General features: G+C 47.8%; 1 protein-coding gene across 3 annotated transcripts in view; it reads right to left on the minus strand.

The window, feature by feature from the left end:
* MATN2 (matrilin 2) overlaps positions 1–21,285 on the minus strand; it is a 129,427-nt gene that overhangs the window by 71,198 nt on the left and 36,944 nt on the right. For all 3 annotated transcript variants that reach the window (XM_037131124.2, XM_037131125.2, XM_037131123.2), the window contains exon 3: positions 4,805–5,374. In XM_037131124.2, the coding sequence (XP_036987019.2) occupies positions 4,805–5,374 (570 nt within the window). The remainder of the gene's footprint in view (positions 1–4,804; positions 5,375–21,285) is intronic.

Raw genomic sequence — 21,285 nt, forward strand, 5'->3', positions numbered from 1 at the left:
ATAACGCAATCCTCCTTTCTCAAGCTAGTTCAAGTTGAATTTCTACTACTTTCAACTAAAAGAATCCCAAACATTTTTACAAAGGTAAAACAAAAATTCTGTGTCTGTAAAATTGTGTAGATGAGTGTTCAGTGAGTCCACGAGCATCTGGGCACCATGCCTTGCTCGCCCGTGGGCCAGGCCTTTGTGATGGGACCAACCGAGACACAACAGTTCTGCCTCTTCTGCTGGCCTGCAAGAGGTCTCATTTCTCGGAGGGCCCTCTGGGTGGGCACTGGGTCAAGGCTTTGGGTTCACGGGAAGGAATCAGTAGTCAGTCAACTGCCATTGGCAAGACTGGATTGTTTTTTCCTAACTAGGAAATATGAATGCTCATAAATCTTTATTAATGAACATCTGAATGATTACAGTAGTAATCAGAGTAATGGTGGAGCTGACCGGGAATCTTGAAAGTCACAATTATTGGGTATGTGAAGTCAACATCTGTTGAAGTCACTCTATGCTCCCACTTAGCACAACAGGGCCTCAAAGAGGTACAGTAAGTGTAGACTTTGCTCAGGGTGGTTAACAAAAGGCTTGTCTTAGGAGCACTATTAGGGCCTGACATTGTGCCGGCCTGAGTGGGGTGGGGTAGGGCTATCAGGGTAGGAATGGTCAGTCTATAGGCTCCAAATACCAGGCTAGTTTGATAAAGCAGGTACCAAGAGGTTAATTAAAAGCAGACCTGCCCAGGTTATAATGAGTCTTCAGAAGGCTCAGGACAGACATGCGTTTTTCAGCCCCTAAATTCTGTGTTCTCTCTCACTGGGTGGCAAAAGTGGTGGACCCCAGGCTGGGTAGGCATTTTGCAGACTGGGCCTCCATTCACAGGACACCTGGCCCCCAAGTTTCTCTGGTGGTCTCAGGGCTGGCCTGAGAAGGCAACCTCAGGAGTCCCACCTCCCTCTCCTGCTGTGGCCAGCGTGGGAACTGACTACCCATGGGTATAAAGCCACCACTGTGTCCAAGTTCACATGGACATAGCCAGCGAGAGCCAGAGCCAGGGCTCACCCTCAGGGGCAGTCCAGCTCCAGAGCCTGATCTCTTCCTAAGTGTGTAATGAAGGTTCCTGCCTCGCTCATGCTGGGAGACTAAGATCCAGCAGCGCTTTTCGGCTCTGCCTGAAGCACAAGGGCTTCACCCCTTCTTCCCTCTGAAACCCCATCCCTAGGTGCACCACGGCCTCCACTTCCCTGCATAGCCCTTCATCAGCACCTTTCAAACTGTGGGTCACAAAATTCACAGAGAATCTGGGCTTGTTTTTGTGGTTTTGAAAAAAATATGAAATAGGAAAAAAAACACAGTTGAAAACAGCATTCCTTTCCCAGCTTGCTGCAGTTGCTCTCTCTGCACAGAGTAAACTCCTGCTCATCTTTCAGGACTGTGCAACACACACTGGTTTCGATGCAGGTTCGGAGCCAGCATGCCTGGATTCACAACTCAGCTCTACCACTTAGTGCGGCGCGACTTTGGATGAGTTATTGAGCCTCTCCGGGTCTCGATTTCCTTTCCTATACAATGGGAATTATGAGAGCCCCTACTTCACAGGTTTACTATGTGAATAAAATATGAGCTAACATACACTAGTAGCTCAAGACAGCACATACACATATTAAAGTCAATAAATGTTAGTGACTGTTATCATCATCTGCTGTTTAAAGCTCTCCTGGAGCCTGTAGGTAACCCAAGCATCTTTTGATCAGAGGTCCCCAGTGCTGGGTGACATTCCAAGGTCACTGAGGTATGGTCAATATCCGATTTCTCTGTGATTAGAGCATCCTCCCACCTGCCTTGAACCCTGGGCCTGGTGTGTGGAGAGCTCTGTACAGAGAGACTGCAATCTGCATCCCCGACTCTGATACTTGAAGTTGCTTATCCTTTCTGAGCCTCAGTTCCTATTTCTGTCAAATGGGGATAATAAGAGTACCTGCCTCATAGGCTGTTATAAGTACCTAGCCCAGGACAAACTCAGCTGTTATTATCAGAGTGTCACTCAGTAACTGTGGAAGGAAGAAATGAGACTTCCAAAACCTCAAAGATGCCATCTGCCAACTTGGAAGATGCTCATCACTGTTGCCTGAAAACCGGAGCACAGATCTGACAACCTGCTGGTCCTTCAGGTATCTGACCACAATTATATGCCACCTGGCACACACTCAATAGGGCTCTACAGTTTCCAACACCGCCCACACATCTATTTCTGCAGGTAAAACCCCATTTGACAGAGGTGCTCAGCACCGTGTACCACTGGCAGGTGAGGTCCCCGAGGCTGGAGTCCGCTCCTTCCCCCACTACAAAGTCTTCCCTCAAACTCTAGGTGAATGTCAGCCTCACCGCTGGTACACCCAGCACAGCTGGATGGTGGAGGCTGCCATCAGAAAGTGCTTTTCCTTAGAGTAATTTATAACTCCCAGCGTGTGGTGGGAGCAAAATGATCAAGCGCTTTGGGAGCAGAACCCAGCATCCTCTGGCTGTTTGTTCTCAGGGAGCTCACTGAACAAGTTCACTCACCCGTAGAGAGGGAGGGCCGGTATTGTGTTACCTCCCCAGGTTCTCGAGAGGATCAAGTGCAAAAACAGAAGGGAAAGTGCTTTATAGATGTCACTTACTGTGCTCTTTACTGCACGGCTCATAGAGGCCCCAGGGCCTCCTCAGCCTTTGAAGACAGTTGACAAGTCTGCTCATCAGAGCCCAGCAATGTGGTGAGACAGGACCTGGTCTCCCCTGGGGTGGGAGTGGGGATTCAGTTCTAAGGCCCCAGAACGAATGAACGAATGGATGGCATGACACGGATGTTTTCTTAGAGCTTCCTGATTGCAACAAAGTGCTGGTGGGGAGGGTGGGAGGGCGATTCAAACTGCCTTTTAATGTTGCTGCCTGGCCATAAAGAACGCAGAGAAGGTTCTGCTACAGACAAGTCCTCATCCTCACATTTGTCGATTACCTTTCCATTTGCTGGTAAGTCCAGAGCACCCACCAAAGAACTCCTCCATGAACACGTCCCAAGACAAATGAATACACCCCTCAAAACTGTTGTGGAACCGAGTCCTTTTTTAGTATTTCCAGGAAGAAAGAAACATTCCTTCTGCATAAGTCATTTAAAGTCATAAACCTTAAAACTGTTCACAGTGCACCCCATTGGGTGAAGTTTTCCAGGTGACTCGGGCCCAGCACACCACACAGAAGCCAGCCCTCCCGTGGCTCCAGAGAAAGAGGCACTTCTGAACAGTTTCCAGGCGACATTGCAGAGAAAATGTTCTTTTTCCTTCATGGCACTGATTTTTGTAAGTAAATCATTTGATTTTTGAGGTTAGTTCTCATCAGGTTTTGTTTTTTTTTTTAAAGACACATCACGAGCACACCATTCTTACTCTGTGAGGCTTTGAGAGGAGTTGGGGGTGGTGTCCAGGCTGTGCCGCGTTCCCAGAACTGGCCCTCAGAGCCCCACAGGGCAGGATCCTGCTCCCGGAGAGCGGGAAATCAGTCTGGTCCCTAAGCTTACTCTCCATTCGAAATATTAGTCATTTCAAAATAGATACTTGCTTTTGTTGTCCCATCAAAGAAACATGGCAGTTGGAGGGGACAGGGACCGATGGGGGTGGGAAAGACAGGGTTGGACACTGTTTACCAAGTCAGAAGGCACATTTCCTGTTTCCAGGGATGATAATGGAGCCTGAGTCGGCGCCCTGGGCCCCTCCCTTCTGGAGGAGGGACGAGAAGTCTCCTGCAGGAGCAGGAAACTGGGGAGGGAGCGAGTGGACCCGCTGGAAAAAGCTGACACAGGAGACTGGGCTGAAGGTTACTGGGAGGAGTCTAGCAAGGAAGGGAGAGGGAAGCCTTGTGGAGAGTAGGGTTAGAAAGCAAGAGAGGGAAGAAGACCCTCAAAGAGAGAAAAAGCAGCCCTGGCTAGTATAGCTCAGTGGATTGAGTGCGGGCCTATGAATCAAAGGATTGAGGTTTGATTCCCAGTGAGAGCACATGCCTGGTTTGCAGACCAGTTCCCAGGAGGGGACACATGAGAGGTAACCATACATTGATATTTCTCTCCCTCTCTCCTTCCCCTCCCCTCTATAGATAAATAAATGAAATCTTAAAAAAAGTTTTTTTTAAAGAGAAAAAAAGTAGCTCAAAGACTTAGAGAAGCCTCCCGTAACAGAGAAGTGGGCCGGAAAGGGGGGGCACCTTCTGCCATCCTAACAGGTGGGAAGGCACCAGGACCATATCTTGCTCCTCCCCATACACTGGGCATCTTTGTCAGTTGAGAAAACATCCAGGGCTAGCACCACCTTGGGGCAAATATGTTTGTATTCCCCACCATCCAAGGAGAAATTATGCCATTATTTTTGCCCTCATAGTCCCATTCCTACTCCAACTCATGAATTCCAACTCAGGGAATTCTGGGAGAGTTCAATGTATAGGAGAAAATTTCACCTATCCACTCTTACTCATTCTGCAGTAAATGTCCCCTCCCCAGGGAAGTCACCCTGAGCACCCAGGACTAGGCCAGGTCCTGCCCTGAATTCTTCCTCCATCACACTGTAACGACTGCAGTTACTTACTTATTTGCACCATCTCATGCTTAATATCTGTCTCCTTCGCTAGAGTATAAACCCCCCAAAACACTGTGTCTATCTTGGCCTTTGCTGAACGGTTCTTGCAGGCATGGTACCTGGGGTAAGGCAGCACAGAATGAGCCCTGGAGGGCAAATAAATAGATCCTAGTAATGCCCCTGGAAGAGGCACAAGGTTAGGGTGCAGGACTTACCGCACAACTTGTTCTGGAACACCGAGGTCAGCGACTCCATCTGGCTGAAGTTGGCCACCAGGAAGACGTGGTCCTCGTGAGGCTCGCTCCCAATGGCCTTCAGCGTGTTGAGGTCCACCTGGCCCACACCAATGGCAAAGATCAGGATGCCTGTGTCCCGCACCTTTGCAGCCACCTCGGCCACAGAGTCCTGTGGTCTCCCATCCGTCACGATCATTATGACCCTCGGCACATTTTCCCTCAGGGGCCGGGCACCCTCTGCTTCAGAGAACGCAATGTTCAAGGCGTACTGGATGGCCAGGCCCGTCATGGTGCCCGTGGAGAGGTGCCTCATCCTCTTGACGGCGCGCTCCACCTCGGACTTCCTCTTAAAGGTCTTGAGGGAGAACTCATTCTTAACGGTGCTGCCATATTGGAGCAGGCCCACTCTGGTGACATCAGGGCCGATGTCCAAGAACTGCAAGATGTCCATGATGAACTCCTTGACCTTGGCATAGTCGTGGGTGTTGACACTGCGGGAGCTGTCAATGATGAAGACCAGGTCTGCACGCTTATTTTCACAGGAGCTCTCTGGGGAAAGAGGAGAGGTCAAATGCATCAGAAGAGTATGAAAGATGGTGTTTGGCTACTGTTGGAAGTCCCAGGGCTGGGGATCACCTTTCAAACCTCCAGTCTTCATCAGTGTTTCTTCATACCTGGGAAAGTTGTGAGGGTGTGTGTGCAAGCTGTGTGTGCACGTGCGTGCCTGGGTGCCCATGAGTCCAGGCTACCAACAACTGGTATTCGTTTCACAGGATAAACGCATACTTTGGTTTTTAGAAATTCGTCAATATGCTTTTCAGGTGGCCAAACACCTGATCAGGGTCAAAATGACTTCACTGTTTACTCTATGCCACAGAAGCTCACCTGGATACTGCAGGGAATATGGAAGAAGCTTAGAGAAGGGATCGACATCAAGGAACGTACATTCTACTTGGGGAGACTCAACTAATGGAACAAGTGAAAGAATAGTTGGAATAAAACTGCGTGCAGAGAACAGGGATATTGGTGGGCTGGGGTCAAGGAGAGAGGACATGAGCTAGCCTTATGGGTGCACGGTGTTTGGATTGAGAGACGGCACACAGGGAGAGGGACACCTGGACAAAAGCCCAAGATGGCGCAAAGACGGTGGATAATAGAGTAAGTGGCAAAGGAACTGCTAGGAGTCGTGGGCAGGAATTAAGTCAGAGGGGTAGCCTGAAAGTTACAAAAGGCCTTTAAATTCAGACTGAGAAGTGTGTACATAATGCTACAGGTGATGGGCATAATAGGATTAGCATCCATGATGTAACTTATCTCTACCGTGGAGAAGCTATGTAATAAAAAGTCATTTGAGTGTGGTGATGGTTTACAAGGTGGGTGACTCAGACCACTTTGCACTACCCTGGTTGGGTGGGGGACCCAGTCTCAATCGGGGCAGTGGTGGAAATGGATGAGGGGCCCAGCCAAGAAACATTTCAATCAAGGACATGGTTAAATTGGAAAAAGGCAAATGCTAAGTCTCTCCCTTATCACCACAACCAGCATTCTTATCTCTTAAGCACCCAAGCAAGGAGGTTATGTGAGGTTGGAGTCCCTGGGTGGAACTCACTGCATTCTGTGAAGAGGATGGCATTGGATGAGAAGAGAGACCTCCTGCCTCAGAGGGTGGAAGCTGGAGTTTCTCAGATGTTTTGAGCCACTGCCTCCAGCCAGGGGGAGTCCCTCCTCCCTTCCCAAGACTTGGCAGCTCAATCCACATTTGATAGGGATTAGAAAAGGGATCCCAAATGCTTGCCCTAAATCCCAAACATCACAGCTGCAAAAAAGAGAGAGAAAGCCAAAAATGAAACAGTGAACTCAGTCATTAAAATGAGAACTAAGAAAGGCCCATGAGGTCACCCCGTCCAGGCCAGCTCGCCAGGCAGTGACTGCCTTCTCGCCACACATAACACCTCACCCACTGCAGCCTCACAAGTCTGACAACAGACGTTAGGGGAGGGAGCACCCCCAAATGCCAGATCCTGGGAGGGAACCAGCTCTCTGTGGTACCCACACGTAACACTGGGGGCTGTGTGAGTGTAAGGTGAGTTTCTCAGACCAGAGGCCCCAGAAACTGCCTTTGAGGACCCTGGGGTAAGATCGATATAAAACCCCCGGCATTTGCAGGATGTTTTAAAATCTTGTTTTGTCCCCAGAGGGCTTTTATCGCTCTTGAACAAAGAGCTAGGAGTATCACACTCATTGGCTAGATGAGGAAATGGGGGTGCTGGCAGTTGAAAAACCTCTTCCGATTTAGAAAAAGGAAAACTCTGTGAAGACAACACAGACGCCCACCGCACTGGGTGGTTGTGAGAATTGAAGAAGATGATCCAGCCCAGCCCCGAGTCCTGGATGCTGCGTCCACCCGGAGAGGCCCCTGGAGAGGGCGTCTTCTTCTAACTTTCACGAAGGTGCATATGTCTAGCGCATGGCGCTGGGTGCAGAGGATGGCAGGCCCACAGGAGGGGGCAAGGTGCAGGAGCCAGGCTGACCCCTTCTAGGAGCCTCACCTGCCCCACCCTGGATGTCTCCCACCCTTGACGTGTGAACTGACTTTGGGGAGAATGTGGCCAGTGGCCTCCACCTGCTGAGCACTGGAACCAGGCTCTGACCCTGGGCAGAGGAGGACATTCATGGCAGGCTCCTGGGAAGGGAGGGAGAGGGACAGCAGACTTTTCCGCTGAGAGCTCTCTTCCTCTTTGGAAATGGGGAGTGAGTTTCCTGGGACTAGGATTCTTACTGCGGGCCTTCCTCATGGTGTTAACATCCCACCAAGCATCACAATCAATTCACTTGCAGGGAAGCCCAGAAATTCCACAGGGGATTGTGTGCTAAATGGATTAGTGCGTATCAAAACAAATGGGTAGTTTTCGCAATGCCTGGACACTTATAAAAACACCACAAAGGTTCAAAATGTTGTGGGAGGTTACACGGGAGCTCTGATGGTGAGTTGAAAATGGGTCATAGCCGCCCAAGTGACCAAGTTTTCTTCTGTAGGTTCAGGGTGGTACCTGAAAACGTTTGTTCCTAGGAAGTTCCCGGTGAAGCTGGTCACCGCTCCAGGGACCACACTCTGAGCACCACCGGGTAAGTACGAGAGAGCTCTCTGGGGAAAAGAAGTTCTGGCAAGTCATGACCTCATTAACTCGCTGGGAACTCCCCGCAGTGGGAAACTCGTCTCTCCCGCCTGCGTAGCCATGCAGTTCGGAATACAGTGAGTCCTCGGTCAATGTTTATAGAATTAAATGAGGTTCAGGGACTACTGGACTAATAAAATCTCTAGAGATGAAGGGATCAAATAGAGTCCAAGTCACTCACTTTCCAGAAGGAGAAACTGAGGTTCAGAGAGGTGATTCTATGTCCATGAGGTCTTACGGCTCGCCTGGCACTATGCTGGTGCCTTGCCCACCATTGTCAGGCAGGCGCCTCGGAAAAAAACCCTGTTACAGCATGAGCTCATAAGCCCTGGGGGGCTTTCTGATATATTCACAGTGAAGAGCCTAACAGCTTCTCTACAGGGGGCTTCTGAGAGACAATCCCAGAAAATGACTCTGTGTGTGTGTTCCGTTCACACCCCAGTGCTGATGCACGGTGTCCCTGTCTCCTCAGCCTGGGTGAGCACACAAACAATCCTCCTTCCGGACCCTCACAACAGACTTTCAACAGCCACTGGAAGAGGGCTTGTGAGCACATCACAAAATGTCATCTCTGGCACCGTAAAGTGACAGTCTGGACCTTGTCAACAGCACTTCCAGTGCCGTCAGCTTGAGCCCACAGCCTGCACGTTGGCCGAACTGAGCATCCCAGGCCCTTGCAGAGTGGGCGAACCTGAGTCAGGACAACCGTAAACAACACTCCCACTCCCAAGGGACTGCAGCGTGTGATCTTGGGACTGTTTCTCCTCTCAGAGTTGCTGATTTGTTGCTAATTGGCCTCCCTTGCTCCAGCTACATTCAACCATGACCAAGTAATTGTACAGTAAATATTGGGTGCCCTCTGCCTGGGAAGATCCAGGCATGTTTGGAGGAGGGAGTGATGTGAATCTCCATGGCAAGGGTAAAATCATGTCATCCAGGGACTAAAAGGGAGCTCTGCAATGCTCGGTGAGATGGGGCAGAGTCCTCTGATCTTAGTGCAAGTCGAGCCTCTGCTGCTGTCTGTCCATGTGGTCTCGAGCCTCTCTCCTTAACCTCTGTAACCCTCAGTCTCTTCTTCTGTGAAATGGGGATAGTAGTACCTCCCAGGGCTGTTATGTAAGACTCCAAAGAGAATATGATAATAATTTATAGCTATTGTTCATTGAGCACTTAATAAGTACCTGGCTTTGTTCTGAATACTTCCCATATGTTGGCTTATTTATTTCTCATACCCTCCTTAGGGAGCAGATAAGATACTGTTACTATCCCGTTTTTCGGATGAGGACAGTGAGTCTAGGGAGGTTAAATAGCTCAGGGTCTCATCCTTAGGGGGTGGAGGAGCAGGAATCTGATCCCATCTATCTTGTTTGGCTCTGCAGCCCATGCTTTTACCCACCAACCACTGCTCAGAAAGGCAGCACACTCAGCAGGCACCAGGACGGCACCGGCTCCCTGGGGCCAGCTCCTTCCTTCCCTGGGTTCCCAGGGCCTGAGAGCTGTGGCCCAAACTGGCCTGCCTCCTGCCAAGTGCTTCTTCTCTGCAAAATGGCTATTTGAATATTTTTTAATTTAATAAGATGATGAAAACAGATGCTTTCCCAGTAAATCAGGCTGCTAGTCATTCTCGTTCTCATTGTCTTGACAGGTGCTGACTGAGATAAGCAGGAGCAAGGCCCATGGGGGACTGAAGGACAGGACGAGGAGAGGGAGAGCTGAGGCCATGGACCCTCGAGGGACACTGAGGAACAAGAGGAATTTGGCTTAGATAATAGGCAAATGTCTGGGGTGGGTTGGGGGAGGGAAATGGACTTCAGAAAATGGGATATTTCATACCAATTCCCAGCAAAGTTTCTACAAGCAGATGGTTTGTGGGCACTTAAAAAAAACGAACTGTAGAAAATTGAATGATACAAGTGAAAACGTGTAACAATTTCTAGGACAGTGCAGGAGTACAAGGATTAGGAAACTGGAGCATCATTTCTGGGCAGCATTGGAGGCTGACTTGAGGGTCGTGCTCATGAAATTGGAATGAGACTAAAAACATGGTGTGTGTGTTGGTTGCTCCATTGCACTCGGCTGCACAGGTCTAGGGGGAAAGCAGGCAAAAGTTGACTGAACCAGGGCTGTCATTTAGCCACTCGAGAGTGACGAATCAGGAGAGTGGCAAAGGACATCGACAGGGCACCTATAATGATTTCCTCTAGAGTTAAACTGGGGGAGCAGGGAGTAGAGGCAATGCGTCGGGGAAGGACAGAGAGAAGTAGCAGGATTGACGACCTGAAAGTCCAGATAAAGCCACAAAATTATTGAACCTAGAATAAGAGAAGGTGTTAGAAGGGATGAGCTAGGAAGATAGGAGGTTTAAATTGAGATTATGACAGGACTGCAGTTATGATAACCACAGGGTCGAAAGTATGATAAGAGGAGCAATGGCTGAGCTATGGAGGAGGGTGAGAATATCAGAGAAAAGGAAGTCAAAGCAATTCAGGGATCATTCATATGGATACTGAAATCACCATGAACTAAAACAAGAGTAATGTTGAAGAAAGTGGCAGTGAGCCAGGAGCAAAAACCATTCTAGGAATAATCAAAGGCTTTTTGTAAACGCCCTAAGAATGACCAGAAACACTATGAAGCAGATGAAAATGTCATAAAGGGACAGAGGGAAAATGATCTCACTGAGAGTTTCAAAGGAACACTGAGGAGAAAAATTAAGGCTATTTTATGATGAGGGAGAGAAAAAGGGAACTGTTATTATTATTATGAGCCCAACAGGAGTTTAAAGAGGGGAGAAACATATACAATTTATGTTTTTATTCCTAGAGAGGATGTACCTGGCAAATCGGGAACCCTGTGCTGTAGTTTGAATCTCAGCAAAGCAAACAACTGTCTCCAGTCGGAAAGATGGCAGACCCCACGTGTGCAGACCAGTTAGGTAAAGCCAGCCACTCAACAAACATGTAGTGCCGGTGCGTGCCTAGTATGTGTCAGGCTCTGGGAACACAATGAAGGAAAGACTCCCAACTGTGAAAAGCAGGCGTACAGACAATAATAGCAGAACACAATGAAATAAGTAGACCCAAAAGATAGAATGTCCCGAGAGGGCATGGGGGGGCATGGCTGTCTTTCTTTCTGCAGACAGACCACCAGTCTCCAGGGCAGGCTTAGCCACGCCCATTCCCTTGTCTCTGTCAGACACGGTCTCTGCTCAGCCTGGCCTCAGCCTCGGGACCCTTCTGATGCTGCCCCCAGGCCCCTCCCGTCTATCAGAGCTGGCACACGATGCTGAATCATTGTACCAGCCTGGTCTTCGCATCTGGTGCTCTACAGCAAAGACTGAAGTACTCGATTTTGTCTACATCTAGGAAACTGAACAAAGGTAAATCAGCTAATTATACATTCGACCCTTGAACAACTCAGGTTTGAACAGCTCAGGCCTACTCATATGCTAGTTTTTAATACAAGTTGCCTTCCTATGCTTTTCTTAATAACATTTCCTTCTTTCTAGCTTCTTTATTTTCAGTATTTATATGGTACCCAATACATATAACATACAAAGTATGTAGTTATCAACGGTTTATGTCATTGGTAAGGCTTACAGTCAATACTAAGCTGTTAGTGTCTAAGTTTTGGGGGGAGTCAAAAGTCATACACAAATTTTCAACAGCAGGGGGTTGGTGACCCCAACTTCTACGTCATTCATGAGTCAACTGTCCCTATGAGACACAGATTATTAGTGACAACATTGTTTTTCAGTGAGGAATAAGCAGGGCAGGCAGACAAGACTGACCACACCAACAGTCTGCACAGAAACTCCCAGTTAAAGCCACATTTTGGACAGAGGGCTGTTAGTGGGGCAGCGGGCCCAAGCAAAGGAGAGAGAAAGAGCATGAGAACTGGTTTCCCCAGCTGTACAAGTGGTATGTATCTGCCATTGTAATAATATAAAATGGCCCACAGAAACTGCGTCCTGTAAGCACTTGATTTATGTGAATTGAACTCTACAGGCTGCCCGAGAAAGACAGAGACACGGATGAAGAGAAGAGACAACTTACCACATAACACAGCCATGCAAGAGTATCTCCCTTCGTCCTCAATGGGCATGTGGCCACAGACGCCTGAGGTGTGGCCCCTGCAGCCACCTCCTGTGGTTCTGTCCTCAGGTGCCTCCAGACTATGACTAGCTCTGGGATTACAGGTGACATTGTGGTTATTTCAGAGGCAATTTGGACCATCTTTGATTTTTGCCCCCAGGATGACTTAACATGCGAGTCCCTTGTATTTAAGACACTTGATTGGGGCACCACAGTCCTTGGCCCTGGCTGGAAAGACCACAGTCCATTCTTCCCTCTCCAGTGTCCTCCTTAGTCACCAGTGGCTACATCACCTCATGCCAAACAATTTACAATGAACTTGATGAGCTATGGCTTTCTTTGAATCAGTCACATCTACTCACATCTTCCTGAAGAACCCCTGGGGAATAAATACCCTGATAACTCAATTGTATTATTATATGAGGGAGACAAGCTGGACTTGTTAATGGGATCAAAGACAGACCTTGGACTCATTAGCAAATCATTCACCATTTGGAAACATTTTCCAGACATTTGCTCAGAGTTGGGGGGCACTTGTGGTTCTCTCTCCACCACTGTATACAATGGGTGGCTGCTGGGAGGAATCGTTAATGAATGGAATTACAGAGTCTGGGCCACAAAGGCCCAGGGCTGGAATAATCAGTCAAAACCAACACGATGAAATCTAACTGGTATAAATGTCAAGCCCAGCATGTAAGGCTCAAAACACCAACTGTATAAACCACAGGAAATGAGACATTTGTATTGACAGCCAGTCACATGAGAAAATCTCAAACTTGGACGGCCCCAGGACTCCCATCCCCTAGCCCCAGGACCTGTGAGACATGCCCCGCTCAGGCCTCAAAATCAAAGTCAGCCATAGGATTCCTCTCAATACAACACTCCAAGTTCCCACTACCTAGTACCTGGAGGAGGCTTGGGGAACAAAACCTGCTTGCCAGTCAGACCCTTTCCTGTCACTCTCATTTCATCCCTCCCAACCTCAAAGCCCATCAAAGTCACCCCACCGATGGCTTTATTGGCCTGGGAGAGTGGAAAACTCTCTTCAAAAATGGACCCTGCCTTTCTTGTCCTTACAGCAGAACTTTCCTATAAATGAATATTTTGGTGAGTTTCATCGATCAGAGTTACAATAGCGGTATTTGGCTATGAGTACAATAGAAATGAGCCTCAGGATGCTGCTTCATCAGAGCACTTTCTTCAAAAGCCACTACCCCAAGGGTCATGACATTCATGGGAGCATGGACTTGTGAATTATTCAGCCTCCTGGAACCCTGCCCTAAACCCTCTACCCCAGTGATAGCAAAAGGTTCGTACTTCCCTACACGCCATCCCTGCTTGGCTGCCTCCACAGTGTAAAACTCAGCTCTGTGGTCATCTATTTTTTAAAACTTTTCCTTGATGGGCCTGCTCCACTCTCCTGAGCCCCCAGGACCTCCCATTTACCTCTGTCTGAGCATGTCCCCACCAGCATCTCATGCATGGAGCTACCCAGCCTCATGTAGTGTCTTCTCTGCATTTCTCACGCCCAGCATAGTGTCAGGCACACAGATGTTCCATGAGGGTCTTTGCTTCTTCCCTCAATGTGCACATGGGGAGCGAGATGGCAGAAAAGACAGATGTTGCAGGTACTGGTCCATGAGCTGGAGTGGGCTGGGTAGAGCTGGTCGGTGAAGGTTCATAAAGAACAGCCCAAGTAGGGATCCTTAAAGTCCTGATGATATCAGAAATGCCTGGGGTACTTATTTAAAATGCTGAGTCCCAGGCAGCACCCAGTGAATCAGAATCTCTGGGTCGGGGCCCAGGGATCTGCACTTGTAATTGCTCCAGGTGATTCTTGGGCACAACAAATCTGAGAACTCTATCAAATGGGGCATCCAAGCCTGAGAGACCATGTCACAGAGCCAAGGGTCCAGAGGAGAAGAAGGTGTCAGGGGACCCTTTCCTGTGCCTCGGCACCCACCCAGGGCCAGGAACAATCTTGCACGTAAGGCAGCCATACATCCTGGATTCTCTCTTGTGTTCTCACCCACATTCTGTTTCAATCCATAGGTCAGATGTGTCCTGGCATTCAACTGGGCTCAAGAAGTAAACAAGGTGGGCACTGTTATTACCCTAACTTACAGATGAGGACACTGGGCTTAGAGAAGTTCAACAACAAGTCCACTGACACAGAGCGAGTGAGACGTGGTGGAAGACGGACTTCAACCCAGCCGGTCTGATTCTAGGACCTACATTTTTAGCTCCACTTCCCAGTAGGTGACCTCGAGTGAAGAGTCTCTTCTGAACAGTAAACTGTCCCAGAGAAGAGCCTCCCCTGTTGCCCTCCCAGTTACCAGTTAACACATCCACCCCCAGACAAATGTGGGCAGGACCAGAACACTGGAATAAGACTGGGGAATTAGGGCTCAACTCAACACACACTCCGAAGTCTAAATGGCCTCTCCACCCTCTGCCCTAGACCCGTGCCCCCTGGGCCTCCCCATGCCTCGGGCTCCAGAGATTTACCTGCCGCACCTACCTGAGTCCAAAAGTGCCTTCTGCTTCACTAGGTAGTGATGGCGGTAAGCACAATTAGTAACTTACGATGCAAGGATGTCATCCCCCAAATACTACCTTTATTGGCCTGCAAGCCTCCTCAGAGCATAACACAAACCTCCGAGGTCATGACTGGTCCTTATTCACCTCTGTTTCTCCAAGACCTGGCTCAGGGCTGGCACACAAAAGGCAGTGGCCAAAGGTATATGGGCAGAATATGATGCGGGAGCTGTGGGATGCTGACTTGGAGAAGACTCGGTGCCCGGCTACACGGGGCTTACAGCCCAAGGGTCAGCATACAAATGACTGCAGAATGAGGCGGGGTCAAATGGATCATATTTGATGATCCTAATCATAACACATGCTTCGCCTGAACAGCCTCAATCACCAAGAACAGTGACTAGAGATTGCCCTTCTGAATGAGGACCCACGAACCCCGAGATGACAGGTGTCCCTCCTTATCTACAGTGTCACTTTTGGCAGTCTGCTCGCCTGCCATCAACCACAGACTGAAAATATTACATGGAAAATTCCAGAAATAAACAACTCATTAAACTGAAATTCTATGCCATTCTGAGTAGAATGATGAAGGCGCGCAATGTCCCACCTGGGAAGTGAACCTGTCCTTTGTCCAGTGAATCCATGCCATCTCTGCTCCCAGCCCATTATCCCAGAGTAGCTAAGTATCGGTTATCAGAGAGCGAGAAACCATTCATATAACTTTTATTCCAGTATGTTTTTGTATTTCTTCTATTTTATTATTATTCTCTTACCATGCCTCATGTATGCATTAAATTTTAGCATATGTATGTAAGTGTAGAAAAAAACATACTATATAAAGGATTCAGTACTATCCACAGTTTCAGGCATCCACTAGGGGTCTGGGGACATATCAGCACAGAGAAGGGAACTACTGGAGTCTCTCCATCTCTTGGCCAACAACTAAGAAAAAAGCAACAATGTGCATTCAGATGGAGGTGATGTCTGTGGTCTCCCCCAGCCCATGCCCTGCTCTGAATGCCTGGTCGGAGAAGAGAAAGAGTAGGGGTGGCTGGGGAAAGGACCATTGCAGCTAGCCTGGCTCCCTGTGCCACCAGAGCCACTCTGGTTTTCTTCCCTTGGCTCTGGGTGTCTTTTTATCATAGACCCACTTGTCCCAATGAGCTGTGTAAATAGCCATTGGTCCCATTCAAGGAACCATGTACCACGTGCTTCTCTCAAGAACACATGAGATGTGGTCTGCAGGTCAACCCTTATCTCATTAAGTTCATCCCAACACAAACAAGCAGAACAAAAGTTCACCGGCAAATGTTGCAAGTTCATATTGTCAGGTTTGCTCAGGTATTACCAACAGACAATCTGCGGAGCAAAGAGAGATGGGTGACCTGGGAGAGGTGGAGTCTACACACTGCGATGTTTTATGCAAAATGTTTTTGGTTTAAAGAAGGTTCTGGTGAAAGAGCCTGCATCATTAGGTAGCAGTGGTGCTCTATAAATTGGAGACCTGAGCCAGTAGGGCCCCAAGGAATGCTGGGTTCACACTAGCTCAGATTTCAGCTGTCCCTGCCGACTGTCATAAATTCCTTTAGGAACACAGCTCTGTAAGGCCCTCAGAAAGAGTGCACCAACAAGCCAGCAAAATGGAAAAGAAAGGGAAAAAAAACCATGCCACATCACACCAGTCTCCCCTGGTAACTGTTACATGAGCTGAAAGAAAAGGGACATCGTATGAGGTTCAAGGACTACGGTAATCCAGAACCCTGGGTAATTTTCTTTGTGAGGGAGCCAGAAAGAAAGCTGTCCCAGGTTAACCCTGGAGAAAGTAGTTTCCAGTGAAGTGAATTTCCTTGCAAGGTAAAGCAGTTTGCTAAAGTTCCACTTAAAAAAAAAAGTCCTGTCTCAGAGTTTATCTTACAAAACAGGCTTTCTCTTAATTGATAAAGAGAAGGATAAAGAAGCCTTGAAACAGTTGATCGTTTTAAACCGCACTCGCTTACAAAATACGTTTGGTATTCTCTATCAAAGCCCCTCTAACCATCTTCCCTCCTTTCTCAAACTGAGAAATGACTCATACCTCAGAACTGTAATCTACACACGCACGCACACATGCGCACGCGCGTGCCGTCTGGCCCCCCGGAACGAGACAGTACAGGAAGCCCTGGGAAACAGGTGGTTTCTTCTTCCTGCAAAGTGGGAAATAGAGTAGCTGGCTTTTAAAAAGCAAACTGGCGTTTGACCCACAGGAGCATTTTAACTTAATACGGTAAATTGAGCAACTGCCTCATCTGCTTTCTGAGAGTTCAGCACAGGGAAGTCAGCAGCAGAGCCGAGATCTGTGAATAGCAATGTAGTGTGGGTGGAGAGGGAGGAGCGCCAGAAGGGAGAGGCCCTGACACGTTCCACCTGGCTCCATGCAGTCCTGCAGCCCTCTGGCTGGAAGGGGGGGTGGTGCAGGACACACAGAGGCAGGGCCAGAAGAAGACTCCACAACTCTCTACCAGCAAAAGCAACATTGGTCTTTGAGATGCTTCTCTCATCGGTTTGGTTCAGTTGAGTTACACAAACGTTGTAAACCCCCATCTTTGTGCTAGGTGCTGCGGATAGTTTGAGAACCAAGCTTGGCCTGGGGGAGCATATAACCTTGTAGAGAACACAGATTCATGATTCATAAAAACATGGGCAGCTAAAGCACTGATCCCAAGGCAATGGGTGGGGGGATATCCAGAGAAGCTGATGAGTGCAATATGATATTATTTTATAGCATTCCATAATTAGGGGATGAACAAGGTATTGATTGACCAGGCTGAGTTGGGGTGGGCATTTTAGGCAAAGGGTCAGCATGAGCAAAAGCCGGCAGGCAGAGCAGAGTGGGGTGCACAGGTGCCTGGGTAACTGCAGGTGGTGTGGAATGGTTGAATCTTAAAGGACAGGATGGGGATGACAGCACCATGGAGGGCAGGCTGCTGTGCCTTCTATTAAGAAGTTTGGACTTCATTAAGGAGTCAATGGGGAACCACAGAAGGGTTTCGGATGTGCCCACCTCCTTCAGGGAACACTCTAAAAGCTTTTGATTCAGCCCAGGCTTCACGCTCTTCAACCACGACAAAACCCAGAGCCAGTTTCTCCAACCTGCCCCCTTGCTTTGCCTCCCATCTGAATCCCCAGCTTGGTCTCAGGTGTAAGTTAATGTCTGCTGTGTGTACACTGATAAGAAGGCATCAGAGAGAATTTTAAGCCCACTCTTATGTCTTTAGAAGGCAAGGGTCTACCCCTTTGTTATCCGACCCTGGAGTGAGTCTAACTAAAGGACTGTCAGCTGGTGGAAGATGATTTGGGTCAGAGATTGGTCCCTTCCGACTCATCCTTCTTAGGTGTCCGACTCCTCTACCTCTGTTACTCTCCAGAGTTAATTCCAATCGCAAATGCAATAACTGTTGATTGAATGTCAATTGGCACTCAGCACAAACTCCTACCTCCTTCTATGAGTCTTCCAGTACTGCAGAAGCTAAAGAGACAAGAACCACATTCCCCTGACTCCCTTTCAGCTAGAGTTCTGGGTGAGAATTAGGTAACACCAATTCAAGCAGGAAGGGAAGGAGAAGCTGTTTCTGCAGGCGAGGTCGTAGAAAGACAAACTTGGTGTTCTACCATCTGTTTACCAGCTTCATAGGTGTGGTTATGGTGGTGGCAGTATCCTGGTCCCAGGGATGGGGTCTCTTGTGATGGTGCTGGACTCCCATTCCTCCAACTGTTCCAACAATTATGTAAGCACGTAATTTCCTCTATGAAATCTCTTTCTGCTTAAAATATTTAGAGAGACTTGTTTCCTGCACTGGCCCTTATATTCCCCTCAATTCCTCAGTATATCTGTCTTAATGCCCCACCCATCCACAGTGGGTTCCTGCTGAGAACTCCAAATACACTGGAACAAAATAAAATACAACTGGGCATGCAGTCTGGTTCACAAAGCCCACCTAAAGGCCGCCTCCAGCCAAGCTTTGTGACAACTGGGCCAACTCTCCTCCCCACCCCCCAAACGTCTGCATGCCCACCTCCATCCCCTCTACAGTGACGCCCCAGGCACTGGATTGTTCTCACTCTCCAGTTCATCTGGAAACTTGTTCTCTTTCTGCACTTTGATACAATGCTTCATTTCCTCCATTCTTACTTCACTTGGCTTAGGTTTCCACTCCCCAAAATACACTGAGAACGGTAAATTACATAAAAGGAAAATTATTGTGCCAGAAATTTGTTTCCTCATCACTCACAGTGCTTAAGCAAATGCTCAGCTCCAGCTGCTGTAGGCGACTCCATTAAGCTTGATGCCAAATGTTAGGGTTGCCATGGAAGACAAAAATAACATCTTAGGAATCCCTCACACCCTTGGTGACTTTGGTTTCTAGGCCATTCTACAAATAGTCTTTCATGCAGCCAATCATGAAGACGAAGATCAGTTAATAAGACTGCAAGTTTAATGAACTGAAATGGTATTACTTATAGACCTGATAATTGGGAAGCACTTCAGATATGCATTTTAAAGTTGAAAGTGACCTAAAGACTGCGTTCGATCTCCCTGTTCTGCAAAAGGGGAAGAGAAGTCATGTGGTGCAATGGTGGGGCCACCTTCTGACCCCCAGGATACCCATGCTCCCCCACACCACGCACATTCTCCACCCTGGGCAAGTCATTTGCTCTCTCTAACATTCAGTTTCCTCTTCTGCAATATGGAGACAATGATTGTACCTGCCTTATAGGATTGTCATGAGAATTAAATGAATGAATATATGTCAAGTACTTAGAATTGTGCCTGGCACAAATTAAAGTCATAATAATCATTTATATTTGTTGTTATTATTATTATTCCCACCTGGTATTGTGTGGAGGACTGTATGGTAGCAACATGGTATCACAAAGAAAGCACTGGACTGAGAGCCAAGAAACCCATATTCTGGTCCCTACTCTGCCACCAGCTAGGTGACTCTGGCCAGGTAACCTTATCTTTTTTGACTATGGCACTTTGATTTTTAGAACTGGACTGAATGATGTCTCTCAATTCTTTTACAGATCTAATGGGCTATTGGTTCTACATAAAATAAGTTAAATAGAAGTGTTCCTGCCCTGGCTGGTGTAGCTTAGCCTGCAAACAAAAGGGTCACTGGTTTGATTCCCAGTCAGGGCACATTCGTGGGTTGTGGGTCAGGTCCCCAGTTGGGGGTGCATGAGATGCAACCACACATTGATGTTTCTCTCCCTTTCTCCTTCCCTTCTCCTCTTTCTAAATATAAATAAATAAAATATTTTTAAATGTTCCTTGGCCTTAATAAATCTTTATAGCCATATCTATAATGAGCTATTATTCATAGAGCAATAGTTATATATCAATATAATACCAAATGTTGCATATGCACCAACAACCTATTGTTCCCATGTAACAGGTGGCAATACTGAGACTCGGAGAGTTTAATTTGCCCAAGGTCACATGGTAAATGATGGAGCTAGGATCTGAATCCAGAAATCTGAGTCTAGAACTCACACTCTTCTACATTAATCCACAGGAAACAACAGACTTACAACTATACAGGGTACAAACTGCATGACTTCATATTACATTAATGTTCCCTAGTTTTAACTGTAGGGTTTTCTGTGGGCTGTATCCATAAATTCCTGGCATTTGGTACTGTTCAAGAAGGCTTCAAGGAACTTCTGGTCAAGATGGTAGCATAGGCAAATACAGCTCACCTCTCTGCAAAACCACGTCAAAATTACACTAAGTTATACTGCCCTGGCTGGTGTGGCTCAGTGGATTGAGCACTTGACTGTGAACCAAAGGGTCACTGGTTTGATTCCCAGTCTGGGGTTCACATGCCTGGGTTGTGAGCCACATCGTGCCCCCAGTAGGGAGTGCATGAGAGGCAACCACACATTGATGTTTCTCTCCATCTCTTTCTCCTTCCCTTCCCCTCTGTCTAAAAATAAATAAAATTTTTAAAAGAAAAAAATTACACTAAGTTATAGAACAACCATCACTCAGTATTGGCAGCAATCGAGTTGAATGTAAGTCTCACAATTATGGAATTAAAGAAACAACATCCATCCAGACTGGTAGAAGAGGCGGAGACACAGAATAGGCTGGTTCCACATACACGTGCGGTGGATAAAAATTCAGGTGGGTATCTCAGGAGTGAGGAGTCCCAGCCCCACACCAGTCCCTCCAGCCCAGGATACCAGAATCAGGAAAATAAGTTCCCATAACTTCTGGCTGCAAAAACCAGCAGGGACTGAGTTGGTAGAAGGAAATTCTGGAGTTCCAAGCATTTTCTCTTAAAGAACCCACACACAAACTTACTTAGATTCACTCCCTCTGAGCTCCAGCTCTGGGGTAGCAGCTTGAAAGGCACCAGTGGCATCCAGGGAGGAACTGAAGTGTCCAGCATCAAGGTGAGAGCTGGAGGACAGCTTTCTCCCAAACAGAAAGGTGGGCAGAGCCACAAAGCTGGCATGGGGGTGCCATATCTGAGACTCCATTGTTTTGGCTAACATTGTTTGCCCTGCCCTGAAGATCACCTAAGGCTCCAACCCACCCAGTTTACAACTATTAACAGTAGCTTTTCCATATGAATGACTGTTCTTGGCTTAAGCTACACAACGTCCT

Source organism: Artibeus jamaicensis, unplaced genomic scaffold (assembly GCF_021234435.1).
Source record: "Artibeus jamaicensis isolate MK-2021 breed Jamaican fruit bat unplaced genomic scaffold, CSHL_Jam_final scaffold_916, whole genome shotgun sequence".
Taxonomy (NCBI): domain Eukaryota; kingdom Metazoa; phylum Chordata; class Mammalia; order Chiroptera; family Phyllostomidae; genus Artibeus; species Artibeus jamaicensis.